Raw genomic sequence first — 16635 nt, forward strand, 5'->3', positions numbered from 1 at the left:
CTCTTTAGACTGACATTTAGTTTTCTCTTACAATCTGGTCCCAGACTGCTTTTCCAGCCTCTTCTCATTCAGAAGAATGGTCTGTGCCAAAGTATTCTCCTCCCTATCTCTAGGATATTCCATGCTCATTCTGAAGTTTTTGTTTGTGCTGTTTCTTGAAGTGGAATAATTTTTCCTTCTATCTAAATTTTATTCATACTTTCAGAGCTCAGCCTGAAAAAGCCATATCTTTCCCACTAAACCTTTCCTAATCCCCTTCATCCTAGTAATCTTTTTTCTTTAGTATATATTTTTGAAATGATTTTATATTCTTTTCTAATTTTGTTCATGTTTATATAACTTGTTTTTCCAACTAGACTGTAAATTTCTTGATAGTAAGGAGCACATTTAATTTTTTTTAATATTCCTAGCATCATTGTACTCCAATATCTTAATAAATAAAAGACATATAGCTTCATAGATGTGTTACTACCTCTTTCTGAGGACATAACTGGTAATCACTTTAACTTATCAAATGCTCCTTGAGAGTTACAATATCTAAAAAAAAAACAAAAAAACATTCATTGTACTAGAATATAAGCTTCTCTGGTTTTGTTGGGTACTTGGATGGATACCCAACATAGAATCTGTGACTTTTCTAACTTGCAAGGAGCTACCAGCAGCTGTGGCAACTGATGATGAGGTGACATGTTTGAAAAAACAGGTGACATTATGAATAGGATTTTCTGGTTTCTCCCTTCTCCTTTATGTCTATCAAACAAAATGAATTACACAGTTACAGAAGGGAGTAACTGGAGGCAGGGATATCAGGTTGGACTTAAGGAGTAAAAAGATTGTGATATGAGCAGGAATGGGAAAAAACAAGTGGCTGTGAAAGGGAGTGCAGCAGACAGAACACTGGCCCTGAAATCAGGAGGATCTGAATTCAAATCTAGCCTCAGACACTTAGTTGTTTTGTGACTGTGAGGCAGCAACTTAATGGAATATCTTTGAACAAAAGGCAAAACAATAAAAGGATAGTAGGGAAGTGATAGCAACAATTACCACTCTCTATTTGTTGCTGTCACCATTCTCTAATTTATCCATTATTTAAGTTTTGGCATTTGTCCATGAGATTTACTATCAGTTACTCTAGAATAGACAACCATATTTCAGAATATTTTCTTTAATGCCTATACCTTCTTAATAATTTTAGGTTCAAAGGTGTTTTAAAGAGCTTTTTGGTCTATTTCTAAAACTCTTGTCAGAATATTATATAATTTTGTTCATTTTTTTTCTTTTTTTCTTTTAGATTGGTACAGGGGATACCTGATGAAACACAAAATGTTAGAGGTAATGTGCATTGTTTTATGTTTGTATTGATTAGATTAGAATGTTAGAGTTTAGCAGTTAGGATCCATGAACTTTTAAAAAAAATTTTTTTTTGATAAATGTATTTCAGTGTAATTTGTCTCTCTTGAAATTCTACATATTTTATTGTAGGTTTAAAAACATTATTCTGAGAAGGGCTCCATAGACTTTATAAGCCTGCCAAAGCAAATAATACACATTCACCTATTCACAAAGTCTTAAGAATCCCTGACTAGTTCCGTTCCTTATTGAATAAACACACAGAAGCCCCAACAAATAGTACTGATTTGTTCAAGGTTATGCTATGCAGTCATTGGCAGAGTTGGGACAATAACACATGTCTCTTAAAAAAAGAAAAGGCCAGTTCTTTTTTCCATACTGCTTTAAGGACTACTTTAAATATTTTTACTTGTTAGGATCATTATTTGACTTGGCATGTGTCTCTTGTAAACTAAACCAAGTTGATGGAGGAAGAAACAAATCTTCCTTCCTGATAGGCCTTTTGGGGAAGTATCCCTATCTTATTCTGAGCTTGAAAAACACAATGTGAGTAAATCTTTGCTGAGATGTTTCTATCCCAAATTCATCTGACATTCAGAGACAGATTCTTTAGTATGAAACCCAGTTTAAATTTTGAAATATCCACATATAAGGGATCAGACTTAATCTTCAAAAACATGATTTGGTGATTGACATTATTCCATATGTTTCCTCCCTGAAGAATCATCTCTTGTCCCAAAAAGCCTTTGTGGGAGATATTAATTGTCAGCCTGGGCTGAAGGAAGCAGTTCAGAAGCCAATGATCTCAATAGAATAGTTGGAGAGTCAATATAGTGTGATAGAGTGGAATGAATTCTGGACATGGAGTTAGAAAATTGATGTATGAATTCTAGTTCTCCCATTCACTACCTGACTAGTTTTGGATAAGCTATTTCTGGTTTTTAGTTGTGTAGAATGAAGGAGTCAAACTAGTTCACTTCAATGTTTCCTTCTATTGAGGACCCTTGAACTTGTCTTTTTGAATTGCCACACTTTCCAGAAACACCAGACCCACCTGACATAAAATTGTTGTTTGCATCCCAAACTGGACTCCCTGTGTATCCTTGCTCAATTCAGTGTCTCTACCAGGCTGCACTAGATTTCTGCAGCTGAAGTGGACCATCTAGTCCTAGGAGTTCCCAAGGAGAAAGAATATTGCTTTTGCTATTGCCTTGTTCCTTCCCTTCTGGTCGTTCTCTCTCTCTCTTTCTCTCTCCCCACTCTTTCTTCTCCCCCCGCCCCTGCCAATTGCTTTATGAAGGGCATCCATCTGGTGATGCAGAGCTCTTTGGGACAAGTAATACATATTGATTCTAAATTGAAATGCGGACTATCACCTGGCAAAAATGCTTCTTCCGTTCTCTGACATTGTCTGATTGTTAATTTCATTTAAAGGAAAACCAAATCAGGACTTGAACCTTATGTTCTGAGAACATGAAGATTTAAGGTAAACCATTTAGATAGTGACATGTATTCTAAAAAAAAAAAAATTCCTTTTGTTTCCAACAGGGGATATTTCCAAGATCCTTTATTCACATCAAAGAAGTTACAATTGAGAAAAGAAGGTATCTCTATTTTGCTGGTGGGCTTATCCTTGGCCTTAGTAGCTTTGAATATCACTCATTGTCAAATCATTTTGAAAGGGAATGTATTTTAACTCCATAGTATTCCAGGTTGTTCTTCTTTCTTTTCTTTTCTTTTTTGTCAATTACTGTGATTTTCTATCTTTTCCTAGTCTGAAGGTATAATACCAACTTATTCCTGTTCAGATCTTTGATTTCTGTGGGAGTACTGGGCTTAGGAATGTTCCAGGATCAAGCATTTTTTAGACAAATCCTGTCAAAGTGTATTCATTTGAAGATTAATCTTCAGTAAGGAGCATGAAAAGTCCATCCTAGTGAGGGCAGTGATTTAGAAAGGGAAGCTCCTTGAATTTGCATAATGTAATTAGCATGGCTATTGCAGATGGCTCAGACTCAAGCAGCTCTGAGCTGCTGTGAGTTCTCTAACGATTTGCTAGTTTTTTAATCCTGTTAACATCCTAAACCTCAGATTCTTGATATGTTTTTTTTTCCCTCCCTCTCCCTTTCCCTTCACCCCTCACCCCAGAAATACTGAGAACATTATTCCTGCTGAGCTTCCCTTGGCACAAGAAGTAACAACAACGCTTTGGGAGTGGGGCAGCATCTGGAAGCAGCTGTATGTGGTGAGACTTGCTTGCTCCCCTATGGCAGACACATACTTGATGGTGCTTGGGCTTATCTAAGGAAAGTGAATCTAGCCTTGGAATTAAGCTTTGGTGATTTCAGGAATAATTTTTTTTTAAAGGTTTAAATGAGGAAATAATTTGGCCAAAGAGCAGAGACTAATGCTCAGTCTCTGTGGGGTTGGAATAAAAATTTCTAGAGTCAATGTACTTTTTCATTGTAGGTAACTTCTAAACAAAACATTTCTTCCTTTTTTTCTTTATACATAAAGCAACTATAAAATTTAGCAACTGCTTATGTTGTCTGTAGGCCTAAAGAAATTAAACTGCAAATCTAAAAGAAACCAAATGCATTTAGCCTCTTGTTGCAGCAGGTTGGGGAGCTAGGAAGTAGTAGGAAGGTATGCTTCCCTGGGGATAAAATGTAATCAGCCCCAATGTGATCAAGAAAATTGGGTGAAATAGAATGTTGAATGTGTGTGTGTGTGTGTGTGTGTGTGTGTGTGTAAGTGCTTTGCCTGCACTATCTGGACTCCCAAGGTGATTCTGTGTCTTTGCTAATGGCATTGGAAACCTATGCACTTGTGAGCTATTATAGAGAAAACAACAGTATGGTAGTGATATTTGGGAAGCTTACTATCATGGCCATGTTTGGTATGGATCATATCTAGATCAGGGTTCCTTTTGGTCAGTCTGGTGAAGCCTATAAACATCTTTGGTGTTGTCAAAATATTTTTAATACATGAAACAAATACCTAGGAATACAAAAGAAAATATATTTATTGAAATATATTAAAACAACAAATATTCATAGAACTTAGGGTAAAGAATCCCTGATCTAAAGAGAGAGATCAAATACCTTTGAAAACCAGGATTTTCATGACCCATAATTCAATAATAAGTTGAAAATTTAAACCTATTGCAGGTGGCTGGGAGCTTTGGAAGGACTTTATATTAGCAATCTAATTCATCATGTAACTCATGTTCAAGTGTTTAGAATCCTATCCACATCTTTTATTCACTGTAGAGAGCTGCTTGGTAAACCTAGCTCTGTGCATTATGACCATTATTTTATGTTTATACGTTCTGCCCAAAATAGTTGTGCTAGGGTACCAGTGACTACCAGTTAGTCAATTATCAAAAATTAATTAAGCATTACTATGTGCCAGGTACCACTCTAAGTACTAGGGACACAAATAGAAGGAAAAGAAAGAAATCAGTCCCTGCCTTCACAGAGCTTACATTCTAATGAAGGAAGAAAACACATAAAAGGGAGCTGAAAAGAAAGTATCTGATAGTATGGTGAGGAAGTCTGGAAAGTGAGAAGCAAATCCAGGGGAAGAATTTAGGAGAATATTTGTCGATGGCCTCTCTACAAAATGAAAGGTCTGTAGAAAACTCACCAATGGGAGAAGAGGACTAAGGAAAGAGAGGAAGTTCCAGGGCAAGAAGATAGTTGAAGCATGGTGACTCAATCTGGAAAGCTAGAAGCAGAGTTAGTGTTGACATTTCTGTTCTCATTCTAAATATTTGCTTATTTAGTCTAGGGCTTATATTCTCCCCAGAGGTGAGGGTGGAAGTGGGGAAAGTTGATTATCTTTGTAGATGAAATGTGGGTAACAAATATTGTCCTTTCTTGCTTCCCAGGCTAGCAAAAAAGAGCGATTTCTCCAAGTACAGAACATGATGTATGACCTGATGGAATGGAGGTCTCAGCTTTTGTCTGGAACTCTACCAAAAGATGAGCTGAAGGAACTTAAGCAGAAAGTCACTTCAAAAATTGACTATGGCAACAGGTACATTTTTTCCCTTTGTTTTTAGACATTTTTTGTCTCTGTCTGTCTGTCTCTGTCTCTCTTTTTCTTTCTAACTCATTCTCTCCACTTTTTTCCCCCTCTCTCTTCCCCATGCTTTCCTCTCTCTGCTATGCCCTCTCTCCATCTCTTTCTTTCTCTCTTTCTCTCTTCTTTCTCACTTCTTCTCTTTCCCTCTTCTCCTTCTTTCTCAATTCCCCTCAAACCTCTTCCCCATTCTTTTTCTTCTCCTATATTCCTTCCTCTGTTTTCCCCCTTTCTTCATCCCCCTTTTAATATTTCCTTATCTCCCTTTTTCATTTCTGTCTCTTTGCCTTTCTCTATCTTCCCTGTCCATCTGCTTCTCTACTTCTCTATCTCTTAATCTCTTTCTTTTACCCTTACCCCTTCCCATATCATGCTGTGGAACAAAGAATCGAGATTTTATTTTTAGATGAGAGTTTGCCACTTTCTATTTGGATGGCTCTTGTCCACAGCAACATTCCTAGTAGTTCACAATCACCCCTTGGGATCCATAGGGATGTGGCGGCAGGGAAAATCCTTGTGTTGCAATTTTAACTGGGCTATTTGGGGCATACATTTAATTTCCTAACAAACAATCAGTGAGCATAGTCGTTTGGATTCATTTTCATCCAGATTTTCTTTCAATATTTTGATGTACTTCTGCCCCATTTAAAATCTCCGTCCACTGATTCTTGCCCCTGACCTCCTCCATCACCTGCCATGTACTGATTCTGCATGCTAGAAAATAATATGGGAACATGCAAAAAAAAAATACACTGTTAGTGAAAGAGAAAGCTGAAATAAGTTGGAATAAAAAACACATCTGCATGAAAGGTGATGACATTTTTTTCCAGTCAGGAAAATTTTGGACCTGGGTATTTTCTGCTGTAAGCCCTCTGTGGCCCCTGATTGGGTCAGAGAGTTTATTTCTACCTTTGTCTTCTGTGAGCACAGTTGATGGTTGAATGACAGTTTAACTTATTTGAGTGATGAGAGAAGCAGATAGAAAGGGTTTCAGGAGCTAAGCAGAGTCTCCACAGGGTGTTTCATGGCTCACTAAGTCTGGGAAATTTCGTTGGCACACCATTTCACAAAAGGGACTTTAACAACTTTTAAGTATTGCTTCATAGCTAGTGCAAAGGATTGTGTTAAGTTCACTTAATAGGAAGATCTAGAGCCCAATTGCCTGGCAAAGGCTGTTGGCATTGAGAGGAGAAGAGAAGTCCCTCAGAGCATCTCCTTCAGGCCCACAATCTTGTTGTACTTTCATTTTCATCCAGTTTCTTTTAGGGAAGTGAGAGAAAAAGTGTCCTCAGAAACCTCCCTATAGCCTGACTCAAAGGGCTGAGAGAAGTTCGTCACCACTTGCAGCATACTATCTTCTTCTGCTGAAGATGTACATGCCTTATAGACCTGGAATGGTTTTAGACGTTAGAAGGTGGGAAGTGTTCCTTATAACAGAAAGGTCACTTTGAAGCCATCTAGTTAATTTATTTAAAGTCAGTTCATTTCAATTAAACAGACATTTATTCTGAGCTAGGCACTGTGCTAGCTACTGGAAATACAAAGACAAAAATCAAAATAAGTGCTGCCTTCAAGGGGCAAGATGAATAACTTGGGGGAAAGGAGTGGTGATGGTGGGTGGAAACCAAGCAGTAAGAGTAGTAATCTGACCTTTTTACTTTATAAATGTGGAAACTGAGGCCCAGAGAGAAGATACCATTTGTCTAATGTTATATAGATAATAAGTGGCCCAGGTGGGATTTGAATTCAGGTCCTTTAATTTCAAACCTACCATTCTTTCCATTGCATGATATGACAGAATTATCTGGGAGCTCACATAAAAGTAGAGGTTCCACCTCCAGCTCTGGGTTAATACCTTGTTGTTTTCTGCTCTGGCTCTGGTGTATAAAATCCCTGTTCTAAGGGGAGGTGGAGCCTGGTTGATTGTTTGGGTTTGCAAGTTCCAAGCTACAATATAGCTAAAGCTAATCATTTCTTGTTGCTACACTTGTGTGAGTTAATATATAACTCATGAGAAGTCCTAAACAAAATAGGAAAGCCTAGTCTCAAAAAAAAAAAAGCAAACAAAAAAGTGTCCCATAGAAAGAAATAGTGCCATGATAACAAAAATTCCACAAATGTAATAAACATTTCTAAATATGAATTTTACATTTAATTGCCACCAGTGGGACCTGGAAAATAATTTGGAGGATTGAAAGTTTTGAATCAGAACCTTCAGGATCATTGTTCAATCCCCTCATTTTACAGATGAAGAAACTTAGACCCAAGGAGGTTAAATAGTCACATGAATATCAAGTAGCAGAGCTGAGATATGAACCTAGACCCTCTAGTTCTCACCTAATTGCTGTCTCTGAGAGAAGAATACACTGATTCCAGGTGGAAATCAGTATTATAGAATGTTAAGATGGTCCCCTTATTTCAGGAGAAGAGATTTGCCTAAAGTCTCAAAGTTAGTCACAGAATTAGAAAAGGATGTTTTTTTCTCCTCCCACCCCCTTTAAAAAAATATTCTAGGTATAAGTCAGCCTTATGCTTCTTTCTCTCAAATTTGAGATTGCTAAAGTTAGGAAAGTGTTTTATTCTAGTAGTTGGGGCTTCATTAATATGAAGTGAAGCCCAGATTTCCAGGATAAATTTTCAATAAGAAGAAGGAGATAGCTTCCTACTTAAAAATAATTATATGTCAGGTTTAGATACTGTCTTTTTGAGTATTGCTAACTCACTTCTTGCTGCCAGAATATAAAAATGCTTCATTATCATTCATTAGGAAATTTTGTTTTGTTCTTTGATCATAATCTCTTTTACATATTATTATTTAATTATTTTAAATTATTTAACCTAAAATTTCAATTTTATTTAAATTATTCATCACATTAAATTATTAAAATTATTTTTAGTATTAAATGATAATAGATATTTATATAGCATTTAAAAAGTTTGCAAAGTATCTTACAAACATTACCTCATTACATGGAAATAATTTGCCAACTATGATAATCAGTTATTACTATTTATCTCTATGACTTAAAGGACTTAACCAGGGTCACACAGCTACTAAGAATCTGAATCTGTATAAATACTTTAAAATATCTACTCTTTCATTCTCATAACAATCCTCCAAAATAAGTACTATTATTATCTCCATTTTATCTTTGTAGAAAACTGAGGCAAACAGATTAAGCGACAACTGCTAAATGTCTAAGTGTTGAAAGTGGATTTTCCTGACACTCCAGGCTGGATTGTCTATACACTATACACTACCTTGCATTCACAAAGTACTTTATGTAAAATATAAGATTTTATTCTACATGGCTCAGTTACCTTTCTAGAAGCAGTGAATATAATTAAAATTACAATGATTAGAAGGATGCTTTCTATAATTGAATTAAATAATGAAAATATAAAAGAGTTCTACAAAGAAGTAGTTGAATAAATCAGGTCAAGAGAGAGTTGCATGTTAGCTTCCTGTCAGTTTTGATAGGGTATTCTGCTAAAGATCTCTTCATTGTCATATACCTGTACAAAACAGACAGTTTAAATGACCTGGGGTTCTTTTGCTAAATTTCACATCCAATCTTTTCTTGACAGGATCCTTGAACTAGATCTGATTGTCAGAGATGAAGATGGAAATATCTTGGATCCTGATAAAACCAGTGTCATCAGCTTGTTCCATGCACATGAAGAAGCCACAGATAAAATCACTGAACGCATCAAAGAAGAAATGGTCTGTGTCCTCTAAGCAAGCCCTGGTTTCAAAGGAAAGAACAACACATCTTCGTCTTAGTACCATAGTATATGAAACTTGGAATGATATGCATGACATCTAGTACCTCCTACCCTTCACTTTAGTGAACGGAAACAGATTAAGAGGAGAAAGTGAAATGCTTAAGTTCATACATTAAATTTGGAATAGAACCAAAGTTAGAGCCAGCTCTCCTTAGTTTGGAGAACAGACTGGATTTTTCAGTTATGGAGAATATTACCTCTACTATGCTAATATCACAGATTATAATGTTATGCATTTTTTAAAAAGGACTTTCATGTAGGATCTAAGATTGAGAGAGATCCCCATTTTAGATGGGGATTGAGATCCCCAAGTTCATAGAGTTCAGCTCTCTCATTTTAGAGTTGAGGAAATTGATGCCTTTAGAGATTAAGAGACATAACTAAGGTCACATAGGCAATAAGTTGTGCTGTTATTTCATCTTAGCAACTATTTTAAAAAATATTGGGTAAATGTTATTAGTCTTGGGAAAATGGAGGCTCTGAAGTTGATGACTTACTTTAATCTTTTAGTGGGAATATTGACTTCTATTGCAGATTTCTGCTCATTTCATTGTATTGCTTATCTTGTCATTGAGTGATAGAAAGCTAACTTTTCTTATCCTTCTCTTTCTTTTCCTCCATGTTGGGCAGTCAAAGGATCAACCAGATTATGGAATGTATTCCCGGATTTCTTCCTCCCCCACGCACAGCCTCTATGTCTTTGTAAGGAACTTTGTATGCCGAATTGGAGAAGATGCTGAACTCTTCATGTCACTCTATGATCCCAACAAGCAAATGGTTATAAGGTGAGTGAATTCAGAGAATATACTGTCTCAATAGACTCCCTGTGTTGTAGGGTGTGGTGAAATGGAAATTTCAATGGGAGGGCAGTATTATATAGTAGAAAAATCACTCACATGGCAACCAGAGGGCTTGGGTTCAAATCCTGTCTCTGATACTTGTTTCCTGCATGATCCTGGGCACATTACTTTACCTGTATGTGTCTTAGTTTACATCTATAAAAATGAGAAGTTTGGACAAAATAGAATTTGAAGTCCTTTCTGGATGTAGATCTATTTTCTTTTATGTCTAGTACACATCCCTCAAAGTACAGTGCAATGTTATATCTTGTCTCACCCCCAGGAAGAGCAAAAATGACTGCTTCCCATCTTTCCTATGATACCCTCAGGAATATTTTTTGCATGCAATAAAGACTCACAACTTTCTGTCAGCCAAGCTCAAGGCACCCTGTGATAAAGAGCCCTAAAAATGATGAGGTGAGCACAGCCCTGCCTCCTGAGCATCATTAGAATATCTCTTGGCTGCTCTGACAGGGGTGATGGTTCTACGATCCCATATGCATGATTGATCACCCAAGCTGAGCACCATGCATTGGGGCAATGGATCAGTCTGATGGCAGCTTGGCTCCCTGATGTGCCACCTGGTATGATGTGCTTGACAGGGCGTGCTTGAGTGATGCCCCTGACTATGCCAATGACATACTGCCTTCTCTGGGGAAAGATGAGCAAATGGGAAGAGAAGGGTGAAAGTATAGGGAAAAGAGGACAGAGGAATACTTAATATATCAATATGAACTTGGTTGTCTAACCTTTTCTTAAAGACTTCTTCTCCTCCACACTTGTCTGATCATGCTTGGGTTGTCAGTATGATATGTTCTAATTAAAAAGAAAAAAAAAAAAACTTGAGGGGACTAAAATCACTCTTCTGGATGATATGGATCATTTAGAACTTGGCTGGGATTGACCTGTCATATCTGGGATGAAACATGGGTATCTTCTGCAAACCTTCTATGGATGCTTAGTTTAAGAAATAGGAAAGTGAAATATTCTAAAAGAAAGTGAAGAAAGGTGGTAACAGGACTTGGTAGGGTCAAGTCCTCACATTTGGAAGGGGTCAATTATAAATGTGTTTCCTCCTGTTGAATTTGAAGAGAGAAAGCAGTAACTGGCTGTAGATTGTAATAAAATGACATTTTTCTCTCAAATATGGGTAATAGTCCAATTCCTCTTTCTCTATGGCTAATAAATGTTGAAATAACCATAATTTAATTAGGAGCCATGTCTCATGATCATATAGAGATGACTCTGGATACTCAAAGGTTATGCCATTATATTATAAACCCTACCAGAGATTTTATCAAGCTGAAAAGACTTTGAGTGTCATCCCAAATTAATTTGTCTAAATACCAACTCAGTTAAATATGGAGAAACTTCTCATCAATAGTTGATCACTCGGTGCTGAATCCATTGGCAGTAGAACTGATATAACAAAGAAAACTAAAATAAAATTACTTTTAGTCCTATGCAGGCCCTTTTTCTTTTAATAGTATAAAATAAAAGAAAAAGTGGCTTTGGGATGTTAAGCCAATAGGAATTCTAAAAATGATGGAGTTTTAGGCTATTTGTGAAGTTATAGTCACTAAAACTTAACTGTTAGAATTCTAAATTTATTTCTCTCTCTATGGCTTATGTTCCCCATTTATAAAGTGAATTTGTTGGTTTCAATGTCCTCTAAGATTCATTCAAACTCTAAAATTGACGACCAGATGATCTTTGTTCAATGACCAACAAATCATAGGATTGAAAAACTAAATCATAGAAGCATTACTGTTTTATCACAAACTAAATTGGAAGATAACAGGATTTTGTAGCTAAATGGAAGGATGGCTACTAGATTCTTTTTGCAAAGGAACACAAAAGAGTTGTTATTATTTATTATATGCCCAGAATACAAAATGTTATTTTATGAATCATTTGGTTATCTCACTTTACATTACCTAAGATCACCACAAAGAAATAATAATAATAAATGATGAAGATAACTAAAGATCATTTTTGCCTGAGGAAAAGATATTATATATAAAAATTGACATGTTCCTTCAATTCAAATTAGGATATACTTTACTATTCAGTAATTTCAATGTAAAGGCGAGTTAAGGGGAGGATAATAAAAAGTATGTTGGAAAACATGGCTAATATTTAAGAAGAGAAACTGAAGATTTGTAGACTGCTCAAAAGTCTTATTAATTTATAATGTGAATACTTTCTTTGAGAAGAGATTTGGAAGGCATGGGGCCTATATGATAAATGTAACAATATAAGAAAAATGGAATTGACTATGTTAATATCAACAATAATAAAAATATCTCACATATGTGTAAATCACTTTAATGTTTGCAAAGTCATTTTTATTCATTATCTTATTTCATTTCACACAATGCTATGCAGTAAGTATTCTCTCTGGCTAAATTCAGTGCTTTGCCTGGAAGTCACACAATTAATAAATCCATGATTCAAGATTTGAGATCTAAACTATTTTGGATCTAATTTTTTAAAAAGTTAAGGATCTAGTTGGAAAAAGTTGGATCTAATTTTAAAAAGTATCAGAAAAAACAACATTTATGCAGGGAAACCATTTACTAATTTGGGCAAAGGTCAATGTGAATTGAGAAAAAAGGATACTGAGAAGACCCTGCAATCAATTGCAACAGCTTTGAACTGATTTTTGACTATCAAGCTATTAATTTCTTAAGAATGGGAAATGGAAAAGGTGAGGATAGTCACCTTGTTTTTCATACCTTGCTGCAAAAGTTTTACCAGTATCAATCAATTACCATAACACGGAGGCCAAACCCAGAAACTTTCTTAGCTAAAACACATTTGATCTTCTTGTCAAGCAGAGAGACATGTAAACAGAAAAGGACATTGTTTAAAAAAGCAAATTAATTTGTAAAATATTATAGAGGACTTTGACTGAAGATCACAACAGTATCATGTAAAATAATGAAAAGCAGTGGAGAGAAAAACAAGATTATATAAAATCACATTAAAACCAATTAAGTCCCTTCTCAAAAAAAAAAAGTCTTACATGAAATTAGGAGGACAACAAATAGAAGAAAAATAGAACAGGTTTATTAGCATTTCTATAACAATTTGTTTCCATGATTAATGAAGTAGAACCATTACCTTTGAGCCCTTTTATCCCCATTTGTGATATCCTATAAAGGGAAGCAAAATGATATTTAAAAAGACAAAATCAAGAATAGGAGATAGATCACATCATTTGTACACCAAGGAAAATTGTACTGAAAGTGACAAAATTTTGAAAAACTCAAGGGACATTTTACAAGATATTTCAGATAGAAGAAGATATTAAAGTAATGGGAAAAATCACTGATAACTATTTCCTCCAAAATGTAATAGAGAGGACATCAATAACAGTTTATCCAAATGCCAATTTTGTTATCTTTATATGATCTTTATGAAAATGTTTGTATACATGTATTGGAGATGATCTTGATAAAAATATGAGAAAGAAATAAGTGGCTGTCAGCAAAATATTTTCTTCAGCAATCCCTATTTTTAAAAATTATCACCCAATTGACTGGAAGATACAGAGAATGTAATATCTTTCTGTGTTCTTTTGCTTATTATATTGTTTCTCATGAGATTGGCCTAAAAATTCAGACAGATAAAATTAAATGATTGAAAAATATTCATTGTTTATGCCATTCAGTCAGAAGAAAGGAAATGTGCTTTTATTAAACTGTGCTAAACAATTTTCAAATATTACATCATTTGATCCTTATAATTTTGGAAAGTATATTCTATTATTATCCCTATTTTAAAAATGAGGAAATTGAGGCAAACAGAGGTTAAATAACTTGTTCAGGATAACAGATAATAAGTACTTGAGTCTGGATTTGAATTCGAATTTTTTTGACTACAGACTCAGCATTCTATCCACTGTAGCATTAACCATGTCTAAGATATCCCTTTGGGGCAGGCATCATTGATAGAGAATGAATTGGTTCTAGATTTGAATCTGAGAAAAAAAGTAGGCCAGACTAAAATGGAGAAAGCATGCAGAGACTGAAAGAATCTCAAGCTGCTTCCCAGCCGAAAATCTACTTTTTAAAAATTCAGAGGTTTTTCCAGTGATGATGTATGATTGAGAGATATGGAATGCCAAAACTTACTCAGAGCACCTGTCCTTTCCGAAGAAGGTCACCAAACATCCGGGGAAGAATTGAATTGGTCCTGACATATCCCCCATGGGGCTGGAGTGTTTTGCAGAAGTTTGTTTTAGCTGCTACCCTGTAGCTGCAGCTGCTTTCTGATCACTCGATTAAGTTTTCCTGTCTGTGAATAGATGAGACCAACCTGAGCTTTTAAATTGCTTTTCTTATTTATGACTATTTTCTCCAGAAGAAAATTGCCAGTGTTTACTATTTAGACCTGACTGGTTCAGGCACCCAGGGGCTTGCTTCATCCAATGAAAGATTCTAGAAAAAATGTAATCCCAGGCACACAGGCAAGGGGGAATCAAGTAGAACAAAGATATTTTGGATCAAATTTGGCTGCTTGGTTTGCTGAAGATTTCAGTCACTTTAGCAGCAGACCTGTCTTAAAACAAAAATTAAAAAAAATAAAAAAGGAAAACACTAAATCCCCCAAAACTCAGGGGCATTTTGTTTAGACTTGATTGATTTTCTAAGTGTTGACCAAGTTGAGGTCTCTGCAATAATTTACATACCAAAATAGGTAGATGCTGGTGTTTTCATTTCTAGGGTAGTTGGAGGATAAGGGAAAAGCTATCAGAAAGAGAGAGGCATTATGTAGAAGCCGAGTGCTACGAAGTCAAGTCAGCAAACATTTTTAAGTGCCTTTTATGTGCTATTTACTATGTTAAGTGCTATGGATATAAAGTGGGGGGAAAAAAGGAAAAAATGTCAAGGAGCTCACATCTAATGAGGAAGAATAATACACAAACATATTTACAAATAATATAGATGGAGGATAATTGGGAGATAATCTCAGAGAAAAAACACAACATTTATGAGGTTATGGGAAGGACTTCTTGCAGAAGATGGGCTTCCTTTAAGGTTAGCCAAGGAGACCAATAGGGGAGAAATAACAACAAGAAGCAAAAAAAAGAAAAAATAGTTCCTGCCCTCCAAGAGCTTGCATTTTAATGGAGGGAAGAAAGCATGTAAAAGGTAACTGAAAAGCTTAAGATATATTGGGGGAGAAAAGATGTTGAAGTGCTTTTGCAGGACCATGGTAAAGTCTAAAGCATCAGAAGAGTAAAAGGCAAAGTGGGGGCATTAGTTTCAAAATGGAGGCTCTAAGAGAAACTTACCACTGGGAGGATGGTGCTGTCCTGGCAGAGGGATTTTTCAGTGTGAGAAGGCTGATGAAGAAACATAGTAACACAGGGCCTGAGTGCCTTTTATAGGTTATATGGGTAGTCTGGGTCAGATACTCTGACTTCAAATCCCATGCTCCATCCTTTGTTCCATCCTGTCTCTTATCAGCAAGGGATGGAAGTTGCATGACAGTCATTTTATTTGTTTCTTAACATCCAGGTCATAATATCTAATTATTTTACTCATAAGGAAATTAAGAAAGAGCTGAAGTTATGTTGCCCAGAGTCACAGAAATTATTTTCTGTGCCTAGCATTGTGCAAAGTATATAAGGTATGAACTCTGCCTCTCAAGAGCTGACAAGCCTTACTGGAGGGACAAGAATAATCAGTGTCATACAGAACAGTATAAGATGGTACATGATTAAGTGTCAAAATGAGTGGTGGTGAGAACCCAAGAAGTATTCTCAGAAGACAGGTTTAAATCGCGTGATCAAGAAAATCAGAGCTACTTCTGTTTTGCAGTGAAAACTACTTGGTGCGTTGGGGAAGCAAAGGCTTCCCAAAGGAAATTGAAATGCTGAACAACCTGAAGGTCGTCTTCACGGTGAGTGTTTCCTTCTTAACAGTCTCAGATAGCAGCGCCTATATTCCTTACTCATGGTGGAAATGAAATTGGAAATGTGGTTGAACACAGAATCAAGAGGTAAGACTTTGTTATTTGGTCTGTATAAATGCATCCTGTAGTCAAAATCCTTTACTGGACCCTATGGGTAAATATCAATAGTACATAGGCCAAGGAAGGGGTAGCAGGGAGGGAAGAAAAAAAATTAAAAAATAAATTTATATGGTAATTTTATTATGTATTTAAAAGTAATAGCTAATTTATAATAGATTTTTTTTTTGGTAATTTCTTGTAATACAGTCTTAAAAATCATACTATGTTATGTGGATGCTTGTTTTATTCTATAAATTAAAAATAAAATAAATAACAATCTTTTCTTATTATGATCTAATGGGGGAAACAGTACATACACACACACATACACACACAGAGGAGTGCCAACTATCTATACTCCCTCATAATCTAATAGATGATCATATAGTCACCTCAAAAGGACATGTGGCCAATGAAAGATAAAATAATATTTTAAATTGCAAAGATTGCAGAGAGAGAACTAGAATGCTTGGGCAGTGGATTGTTTCAGTTAATTAAATTTAATGGCAAAGTCAGGGTGGACCAAGCACTATTTTTTATTATAAGCCTT

The 16635-nt window shown here is 35.7% G+C and overlaps 1 protein-coding gene across 1 annotated transcript in view; it reads left to right on the plus strand.

The window, feature by feature from the left end:
- Positions 1 to 1295: 1295 nt before the first annotated feature.
- DOCK2 (dedicator of cytokinesis 2) overlaps positions 1296 to 16635 on the plus strand; it is a 449319-nt gene continuing 433979 nt past the window's right edge. The window contains exons 1-7 of the mRNA XM_051978885.1: positions 1296 to 1332; positions 2899 to 2954; positions 3499 to 3595; positions 5243 to 5391; positions 9025 to 9160; positions 9853 to 10007; positions 15893 to 15974. Coding sequence (XP_051834845.1) covers positions 1312 to 1332; positions 2899 to 2954; positions 3499 to 3595; positions 5243 to 5391; positions 9025 to 9160; positions 9853 to 10007; positions 15893 to 15974 — 696 coding nt within the window. The 5' untranslated portion in view covers positions 1296 to 1311. The remainder of the gene's footprint in view (positions 1333 to 2898; positions 2955 to 3498; positions 3596 to 5242; positions 5392 to 9024; positions 9161 to 9852; positions 10008 to 15892; positions 15975 to 16635) is intronic.

The sequence above is a fragment of the Antechinus flavipes genome, chromosome 2, assembly GCF_016432865.1.
Source record: "Antechinus flavipes isolate AdamAnt ecotype Samford, QLD, Australia chromosome 2, AdamAnt_v2, whole genome shotgun sequence".
Lineage (NCBI taxonomy): Eukaryota > Metazoa > Chordata > Mammalia > Dasyuromorphia > Dasyuridae > Antechinus > Antechinus flavipes.